The 20,526-nt window shown below is 50.2% G+C and overlaps 1 protein-coding gene across 6 annotated transcripts in view; it reads left to right on the plus strand.

Moving 5' to 3' along the window:
• Positions 1 to 20,526, plus strand: part of NFASC (neurofascin) — an 80,674-nt gene that overhangs the window by 42,624 nt on the left and 17,524 nt on the right. For 3 of the 6 annotated variants that reach the window (XM_034069975.1, XM_034069976.1, XM_034069978.1), the window contains 8 exons: positions 574 to 698; positions 1,544 to 1,579; positions 2,286 to 2,387; positions 2,471 to 2,668; positions 3,690 to 3,760; positions 4,377 to 4,599; positions 8,987 to 9,109; positions 9,651 to 9,824. In XM_034069975.1, the coding sequence (XP_033925866.1) occupies positions 574 to 698; positions 1,544 to 1,579; positions 2,286 to 2,387; positions 2,471 to 2,668; positions 3,690 to 3,760; positions 4,377 to 4,599; positions 8,987 to 9,109; positions 9,651 to 9,824 (1,052 nt within the window). Of the gene's footprint in view, positions 1 to 573; positions 699 to 1,543; positions 1,580 to 2,285; positions 2,388 to 2,470; positions 2,669 to 3,689; positions 3,761 to 4,376; positions 4,600 to 5,748; positions 5,865 to 7,008; positions 7,214 to 8,986; positions 9,110 to 9,650; positions 9,825 to 11,653; positions 11,669 to 18,019; positions 18,236 to 20,362; positions 20,480 to 20,526 lie in introns of all 6 variants that reach the window. The other 3 variants (XM_034069973.1, XM_034069974.1, XM_034069977.1) reach the window with 2 other exon arrangements.

The raw sequence follows: 20,526 nt of genomic DNA on the forward strand, positions 1-20,526 counted from the left end.
GAACACCTCAGGAGTCACCGGGGATAATATGGATGAACATGGGGGTCTCAGCTAGGCAGCCTTGGCTGTTCTTGATACCTAGAATGTTACCAGCTCCTTCCAACAGCTATTGCCTAGCAAATAATATTGATTTATCAGTAAATCAGGAGTTCATAGGTTTTATTTACAGCTATTTCAGGACACCTTTAGCAGAGGGGTGGGTTAATAACACCCTACTTCAACAGGAATGTTTAGCTGCTATAAGGTCCAGTTATAATTTCCTTTTCCATAGCTGATTCCCTTCTCAAGCAGCGAGATGTGATCCCAGGCCACAAACCACTGAGAGGTCAGACTGCTGTCCTGAAAGTGTGATTATTCCCTGTACACAGCAGAGCACATCCACTCATTCCTTAGAAAATGAGGTTTCCCAGAATAACTCAACACATCCTTAGCTGATACCATCTTCAGACCAGAGACGTACTCGTGTTCTGTTTGGGCTTTTATATGCATTTTATCAGAGAACACTTAGACCTCAATCCTGCTGCCTAATGCGCTTGGGCACAGTTGTGTGATTATCATTTTCATCCCTTTCAGGATGAAGAAAGAAGATGATGGTCTGACAATATATGGTGTGGCTGAGAAGGACCAAGGGGATTATACCTGCGTAGCCAGCACGGAGCTGGACAAGGACTCGGCTAAAGCCTACCTCACTGTACTAGGTAAGGCTGTCCTAAGTGCTTTGTATTAATAGAACAAGCTGAAGGTCGGATGGAGAAGGTGATCACAGGATTGTCCTCTGAAGCAGAGATGTTCAAGGAGATGCTGGCAAAGCAATTGTTCCATTGCTGCAGGACTCGGCAAGGACACGCTGCCTGATCTCCAGCTCAGACAATGGCATTGAATGAGAGTTGAGGGAAACTTGCATTTGAGACAAAAAAAAACCCCAGAGTGGTTATTACAGAGCTAAAAATACCCAAATGTGGACGCTGAAGCTCTGGGAGAACAGCCCTAAATTTATCACTGAATTGAACTGAATGTCAGGGTGCTGAGCAACACTGCAAACCCAGGGGTGACCTTGCAGATCCCCTTTGCAATGTAGACAGTGACAAACCTAAGCCCCATCCCATTCCCATTTATGTACCCTGTAAGTTCTATTTGTACAACACAGTTCATCAACCCCTGCTCTTGGCCACCTCAGGTCTTGCTGAATTCACAGAGGGCCCCAAGCTGCCAGTGCTGCTGGTACAGACCCACAGTGCAACATGAGCCCACATGCCCAATGATTTGACAGGGTTTGAGTTATTTCCCTTCCTTCTCCCCTAATAGCTAATCAACTCTATAACAGGCTGATGTCTCCCTTTGCTGTGTACTACAAGGATGAATAAAGGTGTGCAGAGCTTGCCTGGAGATCTCTGGGCTGTCCCTACTCTGATCCCCACGCAGGGCTGGATCCTTCTGTAATCCATGATTTTGTGTGTAACTTTCTGTTTGCCAGGTGCTCCTCTGGCCACTCAAACTCAATGACCAAACTAACCCTGTTAACAACCAATGTCTTACCTTGCAGCCGTCCCCGCTAACCGTTTGAGAGACTTACCCAAAGGTAATCACCACTAATTCATGGGGTTTGCTTTACTTTGTGAAATGATTTTCTTTTGCCTTGCCAATAACACCAGCAGAAAACAGCTGAAAAGTTGGGAGCTGAAGCTTCCAAGTCCTGCCCAGGTTGTCCTTGAAAGCCCATCCAGATGGCCGCAGGTAGGAAGGTCCTGTGTGTCCCACTTGCTGAGTGCAAGAATGGCCTTACCCATACCTGGAGATGGTGAGCCCTGATGGGAGAAAAGCAAATCACTCTGAATCCCTTGACCTTTGATTGGAAGGAAGTTCTTACTTGTTATTGCATGAGCTGGTTCTCTATGACCGTGTGGGTTGTGAGCAGATACAGAAACCAGGATTGGTGTCCCCAAGCATTTATAACTAGTTTTCATTGAGGTTTTGTGTCCTTTCTATTCCATTTGTTCACATTTATTTCTTGGACAGCTGCATGTATTTTGTTGTAAGCTCCTCTGTCCCCCTGCTCAGCCACTGTATTGTGCTTTACCACCTGAGAACATCCAGGGTGCTGGCAGGGTTTCAAGGCATGGCATAAGCATGGCATAAGCGCGTTTGCCCTGGTCCACCAAGAGCTGCAGGATGTGAATCGAGTTCATGTCCTGGGTGTGGGCTGGGGCAGCCAGGGCGAAGCAATGGGAATGGGACTCGCTCCTGGGACAATCCCAGCCTCATTTCTCTTGTTACTGGACCACCAGAACGACCCGACCGGCCCCGGGACTTGGAGCTGACGGACCTGGCCGAGAGGAGCGTGCGGCTGACGTGGATTCCGGGTGACGACAACAACAGCCCCATCACAGGTGCCACGACACCCTCTGCCCATCTCCATCCCATTCCTCCTTGCGAGCTGAGCCCTTAACCCCACTCCCATCCTCTCCCCCAGACTACATTGTCCAGTTTGAGGAGGACCGGTTCCAGCCTGGCATGTGGCACAACCACTCCCGGTACCCCGGCAGCGTCAACTCGGCCATCCTCAGCCTCTCTCCTTACGTCAACTACCAGTTCCGGGTGATAGCAGTGAACGATGTGGGCAGCAGCCTGCCCAGTGTGCCCTCCGAGCGCTACCAGACCAACGGGGCACGTGAGTACCACCCACCCGGTCCCTCTTGCTGTGGTGACTTCTTGTTCTTAGCTCCTGGCCACCACTCACCATGTAGACTCCTTCCTCCTGGTGCATGATCCCAGCCCCTGTAACAGGAGCAGATGCACACAGGTGAGGGAATGAGCTGGTCCATGCAGCACTACTCAAATGGAAAGACTGGTGCAAAGTCATTCCAGCAGAGCCTGTGGAAGGCAAGGCCGGTTCTGTCATACAGAGAAGCTCCCTAAAGCGAGGCTTTCATCCTTCCTGACCGCAGGAACCTCCAAAGTCTCTTGGAAAATGAGACTCGAGTGTAAAAGGCATTTTTGTTCCAAAATTGCTGATTCCTTGTCCACTGCCAGAGCTGGCCAGGAGCCCACATCAGCACTATGAGGGTGCCCAGAGAAGCTGTGACTGCCCCATCCCTGGCAGTGTTCAAGGCCAGGTTGGACACAGGGGCTTGGAGCAGCTGCGCCGGTGCAAGGGGTCCCTGTCCGTGGCAGGGGCTGGAGCTGCCTTTAAGCTTTACGGTTCCTGCCACCCCAGTCCACAACCAAGACTTTTGTCTTCAGTTTTCGTGCCCAGTTCTTTGTGTTGTGGAATTCCTGGGAAAACTCCTATGAGGAATTCAGCCTTGCAGTTGTGCGGGGCTACCCACTGTAACCGTTGCAGAGCCTCTTCTGCGGTATCTGCTGGCATCTAGTGTTCGGTTTGGACATCACTCTTCCTGTTCCGGATGCCAAGCGCAGGACTCGGCTCCCGGGGCACAATGGCTCTGTCAAAGATGTAGGACATTCTGGAGGGAGAAACGGAAAGAGGCTCCTAAATAAATGGCCTGGTTTTCACCAGCTCTGGGAGGCTCCTGTTCCATTAACCTGAATGGGAGCTTCTGGAAAAATCAGGCCGCTGACTTCTGCCTTGGAAGTACTTTTGGCTTGCACAGCGAAGGGGGTTTCACCACTCCAATGGTCATCCCCAACATGATGAACTGCTCTTTATTTTATTTCAATGTGAATTTCAGGTCCTGAAATCAACCCAACAGGAGTCCAAGGTGCAGGGACCCAGAAGAACAACATGGAGATCACCTGGACGGTGAGTTCTTCTGTGCTGCTGGGCCCAGCATCTTAACGTCAGGGTCACAGATGCCATGAGAGAGAGAACTTAGCATCTGTAGCACGTGTGAGGTACCACACGGAATACCAACACCTTCATGATCAGAAAGGGAATAAAAAGCAGAAGATGCATCTATAAGCAAGGCCATTGTTAGTGCCTAGGAGAAGGTTTGTGATAAAAACAATCATTTTAACTATGTCAGCCAAAGAAAAGATGCTGGATCAGAGATGCAGGTTAGGGAGGATGCTCAAAGGGTCTGATCCCTTCAGCAGTACATAGGGCTCACAGAGCAGCTCTTGCTTTTCCTTATGGACCACCAGGTGTCACCCACAAACCAGCATCTGTAAGGAGGATAATGACTAGTAGTATCATGAACTGGAATATAAGGATATGGTCTTGGTCCTGCCTTGGGTCTGGAGGGCAAGGGCTTAGGATGTGACTCTCTGGGAATGAACGTATTGACCTCCTTTGAGATTTGCTGAGGGAGCATGAAATGAGAACCAGCTGCTGAACAGAACATTCCAGAGCTCCACAGCAGTTGTCCAATGCAGTTCTTCCTCCTCCTCACTTTCTTTTCCTCTTTTGGTCCATGAAGCCCCTGAATGCAACCCAAGCTTATGGGCCCAACCTCAGGTACATCGTGCGATGGAGGCGAAGGGACCCCCGAGGGAGCTGGCACAATGAGACAGTGAAGGCGCCCAGGCACGTTGTCTGGAACACCCCCATCTACGTACCCTACGAGATCAAGGTGCAGGCAGAGAATGACTTTGGCAGAGCACCGGAGCCTGACACCTACATCGGCTACTCTGGAGAAGATTGTGAGTACTTCCTCAGGCAGAGATTTCAGTGTTTCAGGGCAGGAGCCCACCCAAGCTCAGGGAGCTGGCGCCTGCGCCTGGGACCTGTTCACAGCACTGCTTGAATGGGCACAAAAACCCAGTTCTGTGCATGGGAAGAAAGAGGCTTAGCCATTGGATTCTGTTCTGGGTCCTGCCTGCATGACCCAGGTCACTCAGCATCTCCCGTGCTCTCTGGAACACCCAGAGAACAGTTTGGATTTGGGAGATGGTCACATTTCCCTTAGGATGAGGATCGCTGTATTCCAGCTAAATCCCCATTAAATTACTTGCCCTGACCTCTGTAGAGCGCTGAGCTTGCCTCAGATGAGAGGTGCTACCCATGACCAAAAGGGCTTTGGTTCATCCTGGACTGAATTCTTGTGCCTCTTGATAAGGCCCTGGCTTGGGCTCCTGTTTGCAACACACACTGGCTCAGCTTATCCTAAACCTCTCTGCCTGGTCCCACAGGACAGCCCTGGGTTGTTTAACTCTTTTCACCTTCTTTCTGGGCTCCTGGTATCACTTTCTGTGCCTGTAGCATTGAGCTCCTGAACGACTCTCATCCTGTGGGATAATGTGATTTCCTGACAACAGCTTTACTTTTAAACAAATAGATGTTAATTCCTTGCATTGCAGCATCAGTGGGGGGTCCCTGGCTGTGTGACTTCAGGATTATCAAGAAGTAAGGTAGATAAGCCAGGTAACTATAGAATCCCAACTCATTTAGGTTGGAAGGGACCTTAAAGCTCATCCACTTCCAGTTCTCCTCTTCCCATGCTAAAAACCCAACAGTCAGCTTTTAAAGCATACACGTGTCAGTGAGAAAGAGTGCTGGGCAAGGAGGTGATGCTATTCTGTGTATCTGCATGGTCACAGGCTCTGCTCACCCCAAATGAGGGCAGCAGGGAGGTTGAAGATGTGCCTGTCACTGCTGTTCTATCAAGGTTGGAAACCCTCAGAAACTGACTTTAAGGAGGGAGGAAAGGAGATGAACATCCTCATGAAAACAGGAATGGCAGAGCCTGACAATGGAAAGATGATGGGGGGCAGAGGGGCATCTGTCTGTCTGTCTGGTCTTCAGGTACCACTGGTACCTAACATACACTCTGCTTTATCCCAACCGCTCAGATCCCAAGGCTGCGCCTACAGATGTTAGGATAAGAGTTTTAAACAGCACTGCCATTGCTCTGACCTGGACCCGAGTGCACCTGGACACCATCCAGGGACAGCTCAAGGAGTACAGAGTGAGCAACCCCAAACCTCTCCGTGCTCACCGTTAATACAGCTAACCTCCTCACAAGCCACGGTGGCCCCAGGGATGGAGCTGCCTGCAATGGGGATGACAGAAACCCCTCTTGGATGGCTGGGTGCAGACCCAGCTCTGCTCCAGAGCAGCACCAGCAATGAAGGACTTTGGTTTGGTGCCTGGACAGGCCAGGGGCTGCAGGATTTGAGGTGCTAAAGGCAAGCAGGGCTGCCCTGGTTCACCCAGAGAGGGATGTGGTGTGCTGCACCCATGCTGGAAGGTGTCCCCTGCCTCTAGAGCTGCCCATGGGGTGGCTGTGGGAAGAGGCACCTCCAATGGGTACCAACAGGTTAAGTTTTTGTCATCCCCAAAGTTCCTACATCGTCTTTCATGACCACCAACCCCTGCAAAGCCTAAACCCAGCGGTTGTACTAACTGGCAACTAAAGACAGCTTGGATCCTGTTGTGTGGTTTCTTTTAATGGTGAATATTTATTGCTAAAACCCTTAGAGTCCATTTCCAGAGGACAGACCCCATTCAAAACAAGCAAAATCTGGACAGAACCTCTTGTATCAGAGGTTAAGCCATTACCAAAAGCACGTGTCCTGCAAACAGAGCATTTCAAATCCAGTGATGCATAAAGCGAGCTCCCTGATACTGCTTTCTTTTTTCCTGCCTCTGTCATTCTGGTCTATTTTCTGAATGAATCTTATTTCTGTGTGAAATAAGATTTACAGCCAGGGCTTCAAATGGGAGACTTTCCAAATGCAGGCTCTCCTTTGTGCCTGGATGTGACCCACCTCTCCTTGTCCATCACTAGGGCGCTGCTCCGGGTAAAAAGGGACAATCACTTGATGCCTAGAGCTTGGGAAGTAGAAAACAGCTCTTTGTAGTCTGAACTGAGTGTTGTGTGACCTTTGGCAAGCTCCTAACCCCCTGCTCAGTCTCTTCCTCGGGTAACACCACTGACCTGCCTTGCCTGGGGGGACGTGGAGCTTCATTAACTCCTCTAAAAGGCTTCTTGAAGCCACGAGATGCTCTTTGGAGAGGCAAAGTTTTGCTCTGCTTTTGTTAATGAAAGAAAAACAACCCAATTGCACTGACATAGGAAAAGCTTCACTTGCCATGCATGTTTCTTGAAGGCCTATTTCTGGAGAGACAGTAGTTTGCTGAAGAACCTGTGGGTCTCCAAAAAACGGCAGTATGTGAGTTTTCCTGGAGACCGAAACCGGGGCATAGTGTCCCGGCTGTTTCCTTACAGCAACTACAAGCTTGAGATGGTTGTAACCAACGGGAGAGGAGATGGGCCACGCAGTGAAGTTAAGGAGTTCCCCACACCAGAAGGAGGTAGGTTCCTTCGGGGGGGGTGATGTAGGGAGAGGTTTGGGTGGTTCAGCTCCATGGAGAGGTGATGCTGCTGGGGAGATGTGCCAGAGATGAGATTTAACCGAGCATCTTGTGGGCAGCATCATTGTCACACGGCTATGCCTTTGTCACCACGGGAGAGGTGACATCTCCACACCCAGAGCCAACTCTCTTTGCCACTCTCAGCCATGCAAAAATGCCCTCCAGGTGCTTCAAACACATCAGCAAGTAGCTCTCAGGTGGAGCAAGAGAAGTTTTAGCATCACAGCAAAGCGCCGTGCCCTGGGTTTGCTGCCTGACCTGAAAATGTCCCCACACCTTCCTGTGCTGCAGGTCGGTGAAGAGGAGGGAATGCATTCATTGTGCTCAGTAAGAGGCAGTCAGATCTTCCCAAGACCTGAGTGCTTTTCTCCTGAAAGCCCATCACTGATACCCTGTCAGGCTGTTAAGGAAAGAGCACCTCATTCTTCTGGTTAAAGAGCTTGTGTCAAGGATGAACCTGAGATTCTCATTTCCTTGCTGTCACATGAGCTATTTATAGGCACACTGATACCTTTTTGTTGGAGCTGCACTTTCTGAGGCTGGTGAGGAATCTTCCTATAGCACAGATGGTTTGGGCACAGAACAGCACAAAAGCGCAAGAGGAGAAAAGAGCAGAGGCTGGAAGCAAATCCTGTCTCAAGTAACACAAAACATCGTGGTGGTCTTTCTCACCTTCTTCATCCCATTCCTGCTGCACAAGGAACAGCATCTCTTGTTCCTGTTTTACAATTTCTAAGGGTTTTCACTTGATCAGCCACAATCAAGCTTGTCCCAAGAGAAGGGACTGTTTCAATAGGGTGGTTTTGCAGTCAGGGGCATTGGATGGAGCTGCTTTACCTGGGGGCTAGAGGCACACAGACTTTGAGGTACCTGCATGTGTTTGGGGTAGCTGTATGCATACATGGGTGGCACTGATTGAAGTGATTATAGTGGATCAGACTCTTGCAATAGGAAAACTCGTGATATATTTTTCCTATACCATAAGCTATTTTATTGCCTATCCATTCTATAGAACATATATTGATGTTTAGGAAACTGAATGATACTCTACAAAACTTCTGGTTAAACACAAAGTTCTTTCCCCAGTGAAGACACCACAATAATGAGTAAACCAGGAGAATAACTGCATTCAAGAACGTATAATGCTTTCCTTCCTTTACTAGTTCTGAATAAGCAGTCGTAACAGCAGCTGTCCTCAGGGTAAGGACCACTGTATATGCACTGCACCAGCCCCCTGTTCTGGATCTCTAGATGTCAATAACACAGTGATGCTTTGCCATAAGAGAAGCTATTCTACTCCTTTCCACTGTTCCAACAGATAAATAGCTGAGATGTAGATGCTGGGCTGGGTGGGGGCTGTAAATAAGACCGGTAAAGTGTGTGTATGACATAGAGAAGTGGGCCCTGAACTGTGTCATAGCTCTGCTTCACACTGCAGCATCCTTTGCGGGTGCTGTGCTGGCACGGTGCTGCTGGGCTGCATGCAGAGCTGCTCTGCTTTCTGCTCCCTGCACACACGCTGCTGAAAACCCTGGGCTGGTGCATGGGTTCTGGTGCAGATCCTTGTTCAATCGCTCTCTGACCTTTAGTGTGTGATCTGTGTGTGTATTTGTGAGTGTGCAGCACTCAGCCTGCCCTGTGTACAGTATTGTAAGGTATGTTCTCTTGTGTGTTTTCTTTCCCTCTCCTTCCTGCTCCCATCCTCCTCCCAAGTGCCCAGCTCCCCCAGGTATTTAAGAATCCGACAGCCAAATCTGGAGAGCATCAATCTGGAGTGGGATCCCCCAGAGCATCCCAATGGAGTCCTCACAGGATACAGCCTTAGATATCAAGCCTGTATGTTCCATGTGTTATCTTCTTAGTGATAATAATTGAGCCATTAAACGTGCTCCTTGCTGCTACTCACCCCCTCCCCTAGCACAGAAAGGTCTCCATAAGGAACTGGAGACTTTGACCACAAGGTGAGGCACAGTGGTGCTGAGGGGACCCTGGAGCAGTGCTGGGCAGCTGCAGCACCAGGGAGGGTGGTGGGTGCTCAGCAGTTCACACTCATCAGTGAAGGGAAATAAGCTTGATCTCTGATTTAAAGACCTTCAGGCTCATTCTGTGCCCACAAGGTCCTGGCTGTATAAGGAATGTGCTGGGAGTGCAGAGCCCACAGTGCCTGGGGGGGTCCAGCCTTCTCCAAGACCCTGGTACTTGTGCTGTGCCGCTACAACCCTGAACATCCCCTCTAGCAGGTCCCAGCCCAAAGCCCCCAAGTGTCCCAGCTGAAGCTGTGGCTCTGAGCACTGGGGGTGAGGCCATGAGGGAGCTCACTCACGCAGAGTGCTCTGCACCAAGGCTGAAACCGCCACCGCCTGCCTTTCCTCCCCAGTTAACGGATCCAAAACAGGCCGGACCCTGGTAGAGAACTTCTCTCCCAACCAGACAAAGTTCACCCTGCAGAGGACAGACCCCATCTCGCGCTATCGCTTCTTCCTGCGCGCACGGACCCAGGTGGGAGAAGGAGAAACCTTGGTGGAGGAGTCCCCAGCCCTGCTGAATGAAGGTATGTGCAGCAGCACCAGCTCCTGGCTCTGCCAAGGAGGGAGGGGGCGATGGCACCTGTGTGAGCCAGAAACTGCAGGTCAGAGGATGGGGTGGTCCCAGAGCAACCAGTACAAGAGAGCAACTGGTGCTCAGCTCCTGCAGAGACAGACAGAGAGAGGGATGGATGGATGGATGGATGGATGGATGGATGGATGGATGGATGGATGGAAGAATGGATGGTTGGATAGAGAGATAGATAGATAGATATAGATATAGATAGACAGGTATAGATAGATAGATGATAGATAGATAGATAGATAGATACAGATAGATAGGTATAGATAGATAGATAGATAGATAGATGATAGACAGACAGGCAGACAGGATCAAATGCTGCAGCAGTAACTATTGAGGTGACTGGAGATACTGTCCTGTGCTCCAGGGAACTACATTGCTGCCCCCCAAGCTCTCGGTGCTCCTCATGTGCCCAGGAGCAGGAGAGCATCCTGCTCTGCTCATGCTAAAGGTGACGCTCCAGTTTACAGCCTCTGCATGAGCTAAGTAAGGGGCAGATGTGAGTGATTCTGACGTGGCTCAAAGGGGGTGCAGCACTTGCATCCCCCAGGGAAGGGGCTCCAGGGCCACCTCCCTGCCACCCCATAACCAGCAGCTGCCCTGACCCTCCAAAGCAAAGCCCCAGCTCCAGGTTCATAATCAGATCAAATGCCCATTGTGGGACATTCATCAAACTAAGTGAAAGTTCAGGAGCCCTGAGGGAGCAACAGGAGACAAAAGCTTTCTCTTTCCTCTCCTTAGCATTTGCTAAGAGGCCTATGATTTGGTTAGTGCCCTGATGTAATGGGGTTTCTGTCTCTCTTCCATCTCCCCCTCCCCAGCTAATGGCTCTGAGTAGGAAAAGTCATTTCTCCTGATGACCCAGTGGAGATAAAATGCTTCCTGACACCTTTTAGGTGGGCTCACTGCAGTGACAGGATGGGAGATGGGGCTACATATGCTATGGGAGGGAGAAATCAGCTAAGTTACACCCTGGCAAACATGAGAGAGGGCACAACATTGCTTTAAAATGATAGAGAACAGAATGAAGATAGAAGCTGGTGGTGCTGGTAGTTGAAAGTTGTAGTTGTTTCAGATCCATTTGCTTTACTGGGTTTGTTTCTATATGCTGAGAATAGCACAGCTACATAATACCATAACCAACCTTGCTGCATTGATTGGTATCAGGAAATGGCAGGTAAGGCAAGGTTCCCTGCCAGGCACGTAAGTACCATTAGCAGCTCCAAATTCCCACTTGGATATGAAGCTACCTGCTGGAAAGCTATGCAAAAGATGAGCTTGGAATGTAAAAAAAGCAGCAGATTAAGACAATTGAACCCATTAATGCCTTCAGAGGTTGTTTTCTGCTTGCCAGACTCATTCACCTGAGTTTAAATGCAATGCTCTGATGTTGTGCACCACGGGCTCCAACCCACACAGGGCAGGACAAGCACTGATGTTAGAAACACACCAGCAAAGCACTGAGGGGAAATTCAGAGGGTCACAAACGGCCCTTAGTGGATTATTGGAGCTGGTGTGTGTGCCTTAAGAGGTGATCTCCATTGCCAAGGGGACATCCCTGCTCTCTGCCCACTGCAAACAGCTCTGATGCACAAGGAGGGCTCTACCTAATGCATTTATCCCTTCTCTCTCAAGTCTGGTGCCTGTGTGTAAGTGGTCCCTGAGTCTCTTGTTGGTGTGTTCTGGTTGTTTTTATATGTTCCTCTGTTTTCTCTTCCCTTCTATGCTGCTCTCTTCGCATTCCCCTCTCTCTCTTGGCGCTGCCCTCTGAAGCCACGCCAACCCCAGGTACCGTACCAGCGGAGGAGGTAACAGGCATGGGGCAAGGCTTGCTCGGGGTGCTGGCAGTTAAGCATGCACTCCATTAACCCTTTCAATGGGAAGATGAAGTGGCAGGAGGCTAAATTGGGCTAAATATGAGACGACAGCAGGTAAAAGCAAAGCCCCGAAGGCAGAAAGGGACAAGGGCAGGCTCTGCAGGGGGGGTCTGCAGAGATCAAAATATCTCTGAATGGGGCTTAACAGCCTCCCAGCTGCCTAATGACAGCCACAGACACCAAACACTGCAGCTGCCACTGATGATGAGCGAAACTGAGAGTCAAGATGGCCTATTAAAGAGGGTTTTCATCCCAGGTCTGCACAAAGCCCTCACCCTTTTGAAGCCTCAACATCTCCACCCTGTTTCCCAGCCAGCCCTGACTCAGTGGTGCCCATCCTGCACCCGGGCTCTGTGCTGCAGGGTTTAAGCTGGAAACCAGCTCACGGTTGCTGCTGGAGCTGCTGCCTCCCTTGGCCTCACAGGTCTGCGTCGCAGCGTGCAGGCACCACGAGCCACTCACCTCCCCATGGTTCTTTTAGGGCTTTTTGTACAGGAGAACCCTTTTATTCCCAGGTACCCATTGAAAGGGTTAAGGACAATGTTTGTGCCGCAGCTGTGCATGTCTGCATGCGAGGCTATTGCTGGCTTTGCCCTCGACTGCGGGTTCCTACAGCAGAGGGAACCCTTTTCTTGTAACAGGGGCAGCATCTCCACTGCGTCCAAGGAACCCCAAAGCCCCACTTTCACCCAGTGTCAACCCTGCAAAACCCAAAGCAGAACTTCTGGTTGCCCAAAGGGTGCCCGCCTCTTACAAAAGCTGCAGATGGGACTTCCCCCCCACACCTCCAACACCACCTTTGAGAGTGTTTCAGGACCAGGGACCCTTTGAGCCCCGTGACCAAAACGTGCCCTAAATGCTTTTGGTCTGGAGCATCAGCACTCGCTGGCCCCACACCAAGGGCTCTGTAAGAGGTCCTGCTTTGCCTTGGCTGGACACAGCCCTGGGGCTTCCCATGGGAGAACAGCTTCTTAGGGAAGGCTCTCCCCAAGTGATGCAAGTGCAGGACCTGCTCTCTGCACCCATAGATTTTGCTTTCCTACCTCATAGATGTTTCTCCTCCTTTTATTTTGTTGCAGTGATGTCTCTCTACCCACTATTATTTTGCATTTCCTTTTCCTTTCTGAATAGATGCCAATCTTTTTTCTCGCTGTATTTTTCCTCTTCCTAAAAAGAAATAAAGGGGATAACAGATTGGTCTGCTTTGGGTGGTGGGAAACTGCACGGACGTCACCTCTTAGCTTAGATGATCTCTGTCCTAGGAGTCTAGGATGGCTCTCTTGCTTCTATAGCTCCTATTTCAGCCAGAGTTTAGCTTGTCCACAAGAATCCAGCTTTTCTTTGAGGATCAAGATCACCTTCTAAAGCACCTTTCTATTGCTGAAGCTGGAAAATGCAACGTGATCTCTTTATCCTTCCAGCCTCATCCTATTTCAATTTCTTCCACCAGTGGAAGCTAGGAGAATTATTTGCCATTTAAAGGATAATTCAATGACAAAGCCCACTGCTCCCCTTGTATTTTACCTTCTGACAGGAGAAATAATAGGGAGCAAAGATAGGCCAGAACTGGAAGAAGTCCTGCCTGGAGTAGTAAGTCACTGAGTGCTAAGTCAGCCGTGTCCACAGCTCCTCACTGTGCTGGGCTCCAGCAAGAGGAACCAAGGTGGTGTGAGCCATGGTGAGACCCAGCACACGTCTTTGTCCTGCTCTTGAGCAGGGTCTCATCTCTGTGAGAGCTGTTCCTCCCAAGAGGCTGTTTCTCCTCCCCACAAGGACAGGGTTCAAGTGAAGCACTGCCTGACCTTCCTCGGAGCATCCCTCCCTGCTCAGTGACCTAGATTTTTGTGGATCTTTATGGATTCACAGTGAAAGTTGTCTTAAACTGCAGGAAAATGCTCTTTGCCATGGGCTGCTGGTGCCAAGAATGAGAACAAGGCCTTTTTCTCAGGAGTAACCTCACATAGGGTCAGAGTGGCTTTGGATGTGTATGAGAAACTGGACCAGCCTGATGGAATCAAAGTGAAGTGCAAGGACCTTCCTGGAGGAAAGGCTTTATCTTTCCTGAAGCCAGACCTGGGTAAAGGGAGAAGTGATAAAGGAAAAGGGAGGCCATCTAAAAAGGGATCTCATTTAGGTTATGGGTGAGAAAAAAATCAAAACTGGATCCTAGATTACCCATGTATATGGAAAAACTTCATCAGAGACTGTAACGATCGTTGGTCTTAGACTTTAAGGCAAAAGATGGTCTTTTCTCTGTTCCCTTCTTGTCCCTCCATAATTAGGAACCGGAGCAGAAAGATCCTATTGTTCATTTTAGAAACAGCAGTGGAACAGCGAGAACTGCTGACCCCTCTCTTTCAGAGGCTGCTCAATTGCTCCTTTCTATTCTTGACTTTCTTGGATCTATCAGCAGATTTGGGACACTTTAGGGTAAAGTCTTCACAATTTCCTTCTGTTGTTAAAAGCTGGGAGAGGGCGAGAAGAAACAACAGGAAAATCTCTGCAAATGTCTTTGGCTGCTGATCAAAACCTATGAAAAATTAATCCCATTTCTCCAAGCCTAATTATTTTGTAGACACACCCAAGGGAAAGCTCTTCCTACAGCCCAACAACACATTAAAAGCACCTGTAAATAATTAAAGAGACATATGGCTGTGTGGTGTTCCCTGTACCTTGCACTAAACCCCATGCAACCACTCCCTGCAACACTGGAGCAGGACTCAAGCCGCACTTTCAGCACCCCCCTTTTTGCTTTTACGAGTCTTCCACTCAGGTTTTATTCCACACAGTGTTTTGGGCTCCTTCATCCTGTCCAGAGGATCCAGGCTGCAGCAAGGAGCTCAGCCCTCCTGCTGCAAGCATCTCCCTCATTACTTAGCCTATTAATTGCTGCAGGCAGAGCACTGCCTCCCTGGTCCATTATAGCCACCAATCTCCTCTGCTCTGCGGTCTCCAGTACCTGAGAGGGTAATAATGCATCTTGCAGGCAGAAAAAGCATCTTAGCAAAGATGGGGCCTCCTAATGAGCTGGATGCTCTTTGAGATGGGTCCAGGAAGATGGGTCTGGATATGGTAGAGCAAGAAACTGCTGGTGCTGGCTTTTGCTCTGGGGATGCTGGGTGTAGTGGGGTGATTTCAAGCCCCTTTCCAGCATTTGGGAAAGGGGCAAAGTCCCTCCTCTGCATCGCCTCCTGCTTTCAGGGAGTGGAGACTGTTTTCCCCCCACCACACAAACAGTACAATCCCAGAGGGAAGAGCTTGTGCCTAAGAGCTCAGCTCAGTCTCCCCTCGGGCAGGTTCAAGCCATTCCCCTTGGCCTGTCCCTACAGGCCCTTGTTCCAAGCCCCTCTCCAGCTTTCCTGCAGCCTCTTAAGATACTGGACAGCTCAGTCCGGTATTTACACCTGAGGCAAATGCTGTCAGAGCCCCACGGTAGCAGTGGTGCCCTGCAAGGCTCAGATGTGCCAACCCTGAGCAAGAATTGCAGCCGCTTGTGCAGGGGATGTGTGTGAGGGCTGGATTCACAGCAGTGCTGCCCATCCCTGACCCCCGTGCTGCTGGCAGCAGTGGTCGGTGGCTATAATGAGCCCTGGCAGGGTGGGCAGCGAGGGGGGACCCCAGCACCCCAGGGAAGGGCCGGGGCTCCCCATGGATGGGGCCCTTTTCCTTGGGGGACTCCAGAGTGCTCTGATCTCTGTCAAAGGCTGCCTTCATCTCCTCCCAGGCTGGAACCGGCTCTCATTAGGGGCTGGCTTTCAAAGCCTTGAAAATGCCCCTTATCTTCTCTCCCCCAAATCTCCCAGCTGAGCTTCTCCCCCGCATACATTTCACATTGAAACACAAATGAGGCTGTAGCTTTGAATTCCGGGGCAGCTTAAGACTAAATCCCCCCATGGCTGCGGGAGCCCTGCCCGGCTGTAAAGTCACCTTACTCCATCCTGCAGCATCCTCCCCTCTGAACTATTGCTTCCCAGACTCCCCCATCCCACTTTTTCCCTGCTCCTTGTCCTTCTGGGACCATTTTTACCCCCAGCACTATCACCCTCTCCTCCATCTCACCCAGGGACCTGCTCAGGAGTGAGTTGGCATCATTGTTCCTGTTATATTGTGAGATCCCTGCTCTCAGGGATTGCTTCCATTAGTGCTGGGGTGGTTTGGGCAAATCCTGCCAGCCAGAGCTGAGCAGCACAGCACAGCCTGATGCCGAATGGGTCAATTCAGCATCCAGGAGGGTCTTGGCACTGCAGATTCACCTGTGTGTGTATATCTGCATGTAATACATAAAGATGGTGCCCTACACGAGAGACAGCAAAGCTTTGCCTTATCCCAGATAATCTCTTTCCATCTATGGGCTAGAGGAGCATTAAAGCTGAAGCTCTCCTTCTGCTAAAGCCATTACAGCAGTGCTAGGTGATGCAGACAGTCCTCAAAGGGAGATGCATGATGCAGAGACAGGCCTGGGAGCTGGGGGGGCTGTACAAGGTCCCACCAGCTCCTGCCTTTCAGCAAGCTACTTTGTGCCTTCTTCAGTCTTATTTTCCTTAAAGAGAAGCCAGGGATTCACGAGGGAAATGCTGAGACTGCAATAGCTGATAACCAGTGTCCACGACGCTGTTTGTGTCCATTGCAAACCTATTGAGGAGCTGCAGCTTAATCAGGGTAATGGAGGCATTAACCTGGTGACACCAATCTCTTAACCTCTATGAATTAGCAAAGATGGATAGCAATATTCTCAACCCAAGAAAGGCTTTTGTGACTTATAAACCCAGGGCACAGCAAAGCCCTTCATCAGGAACCAGGTGATGGAGACCACACAATCCCAAACTGGTTTGTGTTGGAAGGGTCCTTAAAGCTCATCCAGTGATGAGCTGGAAAGGTGCAAACCCCTGAGGACAAAGCCGTGCCATTTCCCATGGGAACAGGTCCCCTCCCTGTCCCCAGCCCCTTGTCTGGCCGTGCAAGGGGTGTGCTCTCTTTGGGTGGCTGCACTGCTGCATGAGGCTGGCTGGGTGCTGTGTGGGGCACACCTTGGGGTGGGCTGGTGGGTTTGGGATGTGCTGGTACCCGTGGAGGTGGGCTGAGTGCCCTGCTGCTCTGCTCTGCTGCTGGCTCTGCAGGAGCTGAGGTTTCAGGGCTTCACTGGCGAGAAAGAAAGCTCTGGTTTAGTTCTTTGAGACCTTTTAAAGTGCTTTCCTGGGGCTCTTTGTGTTTGTGGTGATATTTCCAATAGCTGGGTTCATTTGCCTAACAGGGATTTGTAATCCCTCGATCTACAGTCAAGGTAAATATAACTGAATGCAAGCATCACGGGGTAAATCTCTGCTCATTTACCTCAGAGAGTTCAAGCAGCATTTCAGCTGTATTCTCAGACCCAAGCCATTACAATTCACTTTGGTGGTGGTCAGGACCCTCTTGACCCCACAAAGTGCACACTGAATCCTTTGCTCAGCACAGGTGAGGTGTGGATGGGGGGTATTTAGAAAACAAGTTCCCCTTGGACAGTTCAGGATGCATCAATCCCTTTATCCTAATTCAGATGTAAATTATGAGGGGTGGGGATGGCAAAGTACCATCCAAGGGGCAAAAATCCACCTTAATGCTCAGGCTGCTCTGTCACAGGCTGCAGGATGAGATGAGCCAGGAAGGGAATGGCTGAGAAGCTGCAGGCTGAACTGGCAGCTCAAAGAATTGCTGGAGGTGTAGTCCAGAGGCTGCTGAATTAATGGGATTGTGGCAGGCCTGGCCCACGACAAAAGGGATTATTATGTTTTCTTAAGAGATCAATCCTGTTTCTTATTGAGGGAGAGCTCTGAGTGCTCTCAGCGCCAGCTCTGTGCTGGGGGCTGATGGAGCAAGGACAGCCTGTCCTGTGCCTGCTCCAGACACCCTTCACATCCCTCCTTCCACCCCTCCATTCTATTTAAGACCAGGGTATTGGGGAGCATTGGCAGCAGAGCAAAGGCAGAAGAGAAGCGGGTCCTTCAGCCCTGGGAAAGGGATCAAGCAGAGGGTGCGCAGGGGCAGCCCCTCTTTGCCCCAGCATCATTCCCTGCCTGTGGCTGGCTCCGCATGGGGATGGGGATGGGGATGGGACAAGCGGGTCAGGCTCGTGTTTCCCGGTGGTGTTGTTGCTTCCCACCCCCGTCCCTCCGTTGTGCTGCTCTGCTTCCCTCGTGTGCTGCATGTCCAGCCTTGGGGATGGCGAGTGCAAGCCCCGAGGTGCCATCACCTCCTCTAAAAAGCCAGTGTTTCCCTCTCCCAGCTGCAACTGGGGTGCCTCCAACTACAGTCGATCTAACCAGTACTACAACCACCCCAACTACTACCACTACCACCGACACTACTACCACCACTACCGACACAACTACCACCACTACCGACACAACTACCACCACCACCACTACAGCCGCCACCATCGCCGCAAGCACTACAGCAGCTACAGAGAGGGCTCCGGCAGCCACCACAAAGCAGGAGTTGGGTACTGCGCTTTCCTTTTCCTCTAACCCCTCTAACCCTACTGGGACCTTCCCTGCATCCTGTCCAGAGCCAGGATTAATAATGGGCACAGGGGAAAGTTAAGGCATTCCACACTCTGGGAATGGCTTGGTGTGGAGATGGAGGTGGCTTGGGCTTGGGAATTCAGGTGCACAAGTGGCTCCTGGCAATCTGGGCATCTCTGTGCCACCCTCCTGGTCTAGTCTCAGGGTTAACACAGCTCTCCCTGGGGTGCTGTGGTGCTGAACTAGCACCAGTGCTGGGGAAGGAGGTGCAAGACCCTACGAAAGCTCTCTAAAGTATTATCTCATGTCTTCCTGCCATTAAAAGGGGGTTCTGTTACTATTATAGGAGATGTCACTTCAAATTTAGCCCACCAACTGTTAGCTAAGAGACCTGTCATCACTTATATGAATCTTTTGGATTATGCTCCTGCTCTTTGTGATGGAACCTAACCATAGTCTTAAGTTCCTGCATGCAGGTTTGCACCAGGTCAAGAAAAACTTCTCATGCGATCAGCTAGGGATAGGATGTTCAAACTCTGCTTTGGTGAAGGCATATCCTCCACGACCTGTGTTTTACTGGTAGATGCAGAGAGCTGTATCTCACTGAGCCTTGGTTTGAAAACACTGCTATAATGTGATCTACACTTACTAAATAATTCCGGGCAGTTATACTCAGGTTAGTCAGAAATAAGCTAGCAGAAAAAGGGGAATGCAGTCGAAAGGATACAGCTGCATGGCTGGACAGGATACACTCAGAGATGCAAAAGGTACAGAAACCTTTGTAACTCTTCATTACAAGGGAAAGGAGAGAATAGCAATAAAGAGGATCAAAGTTGACACCCGTTTAACTCAGGAATTGGATTATTCAAGCAGTTCAGTCCCGTTTCTTTACATTCTTGCATAAGATTAGCTCAGGACGGTTAAACCCCCACCAAAATCATGTGCTGAGAGGTCCTGCCTCCACCTGATGCTCTGCAACTCAGAGGCACATTTCCTGCTCTGTGCTCATTCAGGTGCAGCCCCGACCCAAGGAACATGAATTTGGCACCTCCCCAGCCAGTGAAACCATTCCCTGGGCACTGAACCACAACAAAACCACCTGAAAAACTGGTGGAAGACAGACAGAGGAGCTTCATCACTAGAGATGAGGTCCTGGTGATCGCTCCCATGACACAGTCGCTATGCAGTGACTACATGGGGAAGCATTGCTAACTGGAAACAGGCAAAGCAGTGGCGAGGTGCACGCTGCTGCAGAGCAGGGAGAGGAGACAGGAGCACAAGAGGAGCTGCAAGAAGAGCCACCCGTGTCCCCAACCTCCCTGGGGACACAGGGGAAGAGGCTGAGCTGTAATGCAGGCAGACAGGGCAAGCATGTGGCAGCACAGGTTGTGCTTGCAAGAGGGATTCTAGGTCAAGTTCCCAAGCTAGGATGCCCTAAAAGCCACAGCACCAGGGACTGCAGTTATTGATCTGTGTTTTGTCAACCCAAAACCTCAGCTGCACCCTGAAGTAAATAAGAACAGCAATAAAAGCAAGGTGCGACTTATCTGATGCCACTTACGCACACACTAAACCAGGGCATTAGCTCTAGTGACTAGAAATGAAGTTCATCCGCTCTCCAAAGCAACGTCGACAATCCTTAACTTCAAAATCAGAAACGAGTGACTTCATTGCCCCACTGGCTGTCTCTAGACCCAGTAACACGACAATGCTCTCTCCCAGTCTTTCCTCCTCCGTTGTGGCAGTGAGTCCGTGTGCACTCATGCACGTGTCCGTTTGGACATGAGTTTAGTCAAGAGATTTCCCTGCAGACCGAAATCCTCAGGGATGTGCCACAGAAGCTTCCAGGCTCCAAAGATGAGCTGAGGACAGTTGGACTTAAACACCAACACACAATGAGCTTCTGCTGCCAAACCTCCCTCAAAGGTTTAAAGTGAAGGATCTTGGAAAGAACAAATAGATCCTTAGGTGCTTAACTTGTAGATTAAGACCAAAGCATTAACTTCAGGCATGATTCTGTAAGATTTTACCAACACCAGATGCTAGATGGGGTCTCTTGCATGTATAATCCAAAATACTAACTCCTCTTCTAACCTGTCCACCAGCCACCAATGGATCGTCCATATGGGACATAAGAGCTATGGCTAATAGTAACTGGGCAAACATCACCTGGAGCCACAATTACTCTGCAGGAACTGACTTTGTGGTTAAGTATATCACCAGTAAGCATCAGATCGCGTGGGGACTCTACAGGGTGGCGACGCCAGTA

The sequence above is a fragment of the Melopsittacus undulatus genome, chromosome 16 (assembly GCF_012275295.1).
Source record: "Melopsittacus undulatus isolate bMelUnd1 chromosome 16, bMelUnd1.mat.Z, whole genome shotgun sequence".
In the NCBI taxonomy this organism is placed as follows: domain Eukaryota; kingdom Metazoa; phylum Chordata; class Aves; order Psittaciformes; family Psittaculidae; genus Melopsittacus; species Melopsittacus undulatus.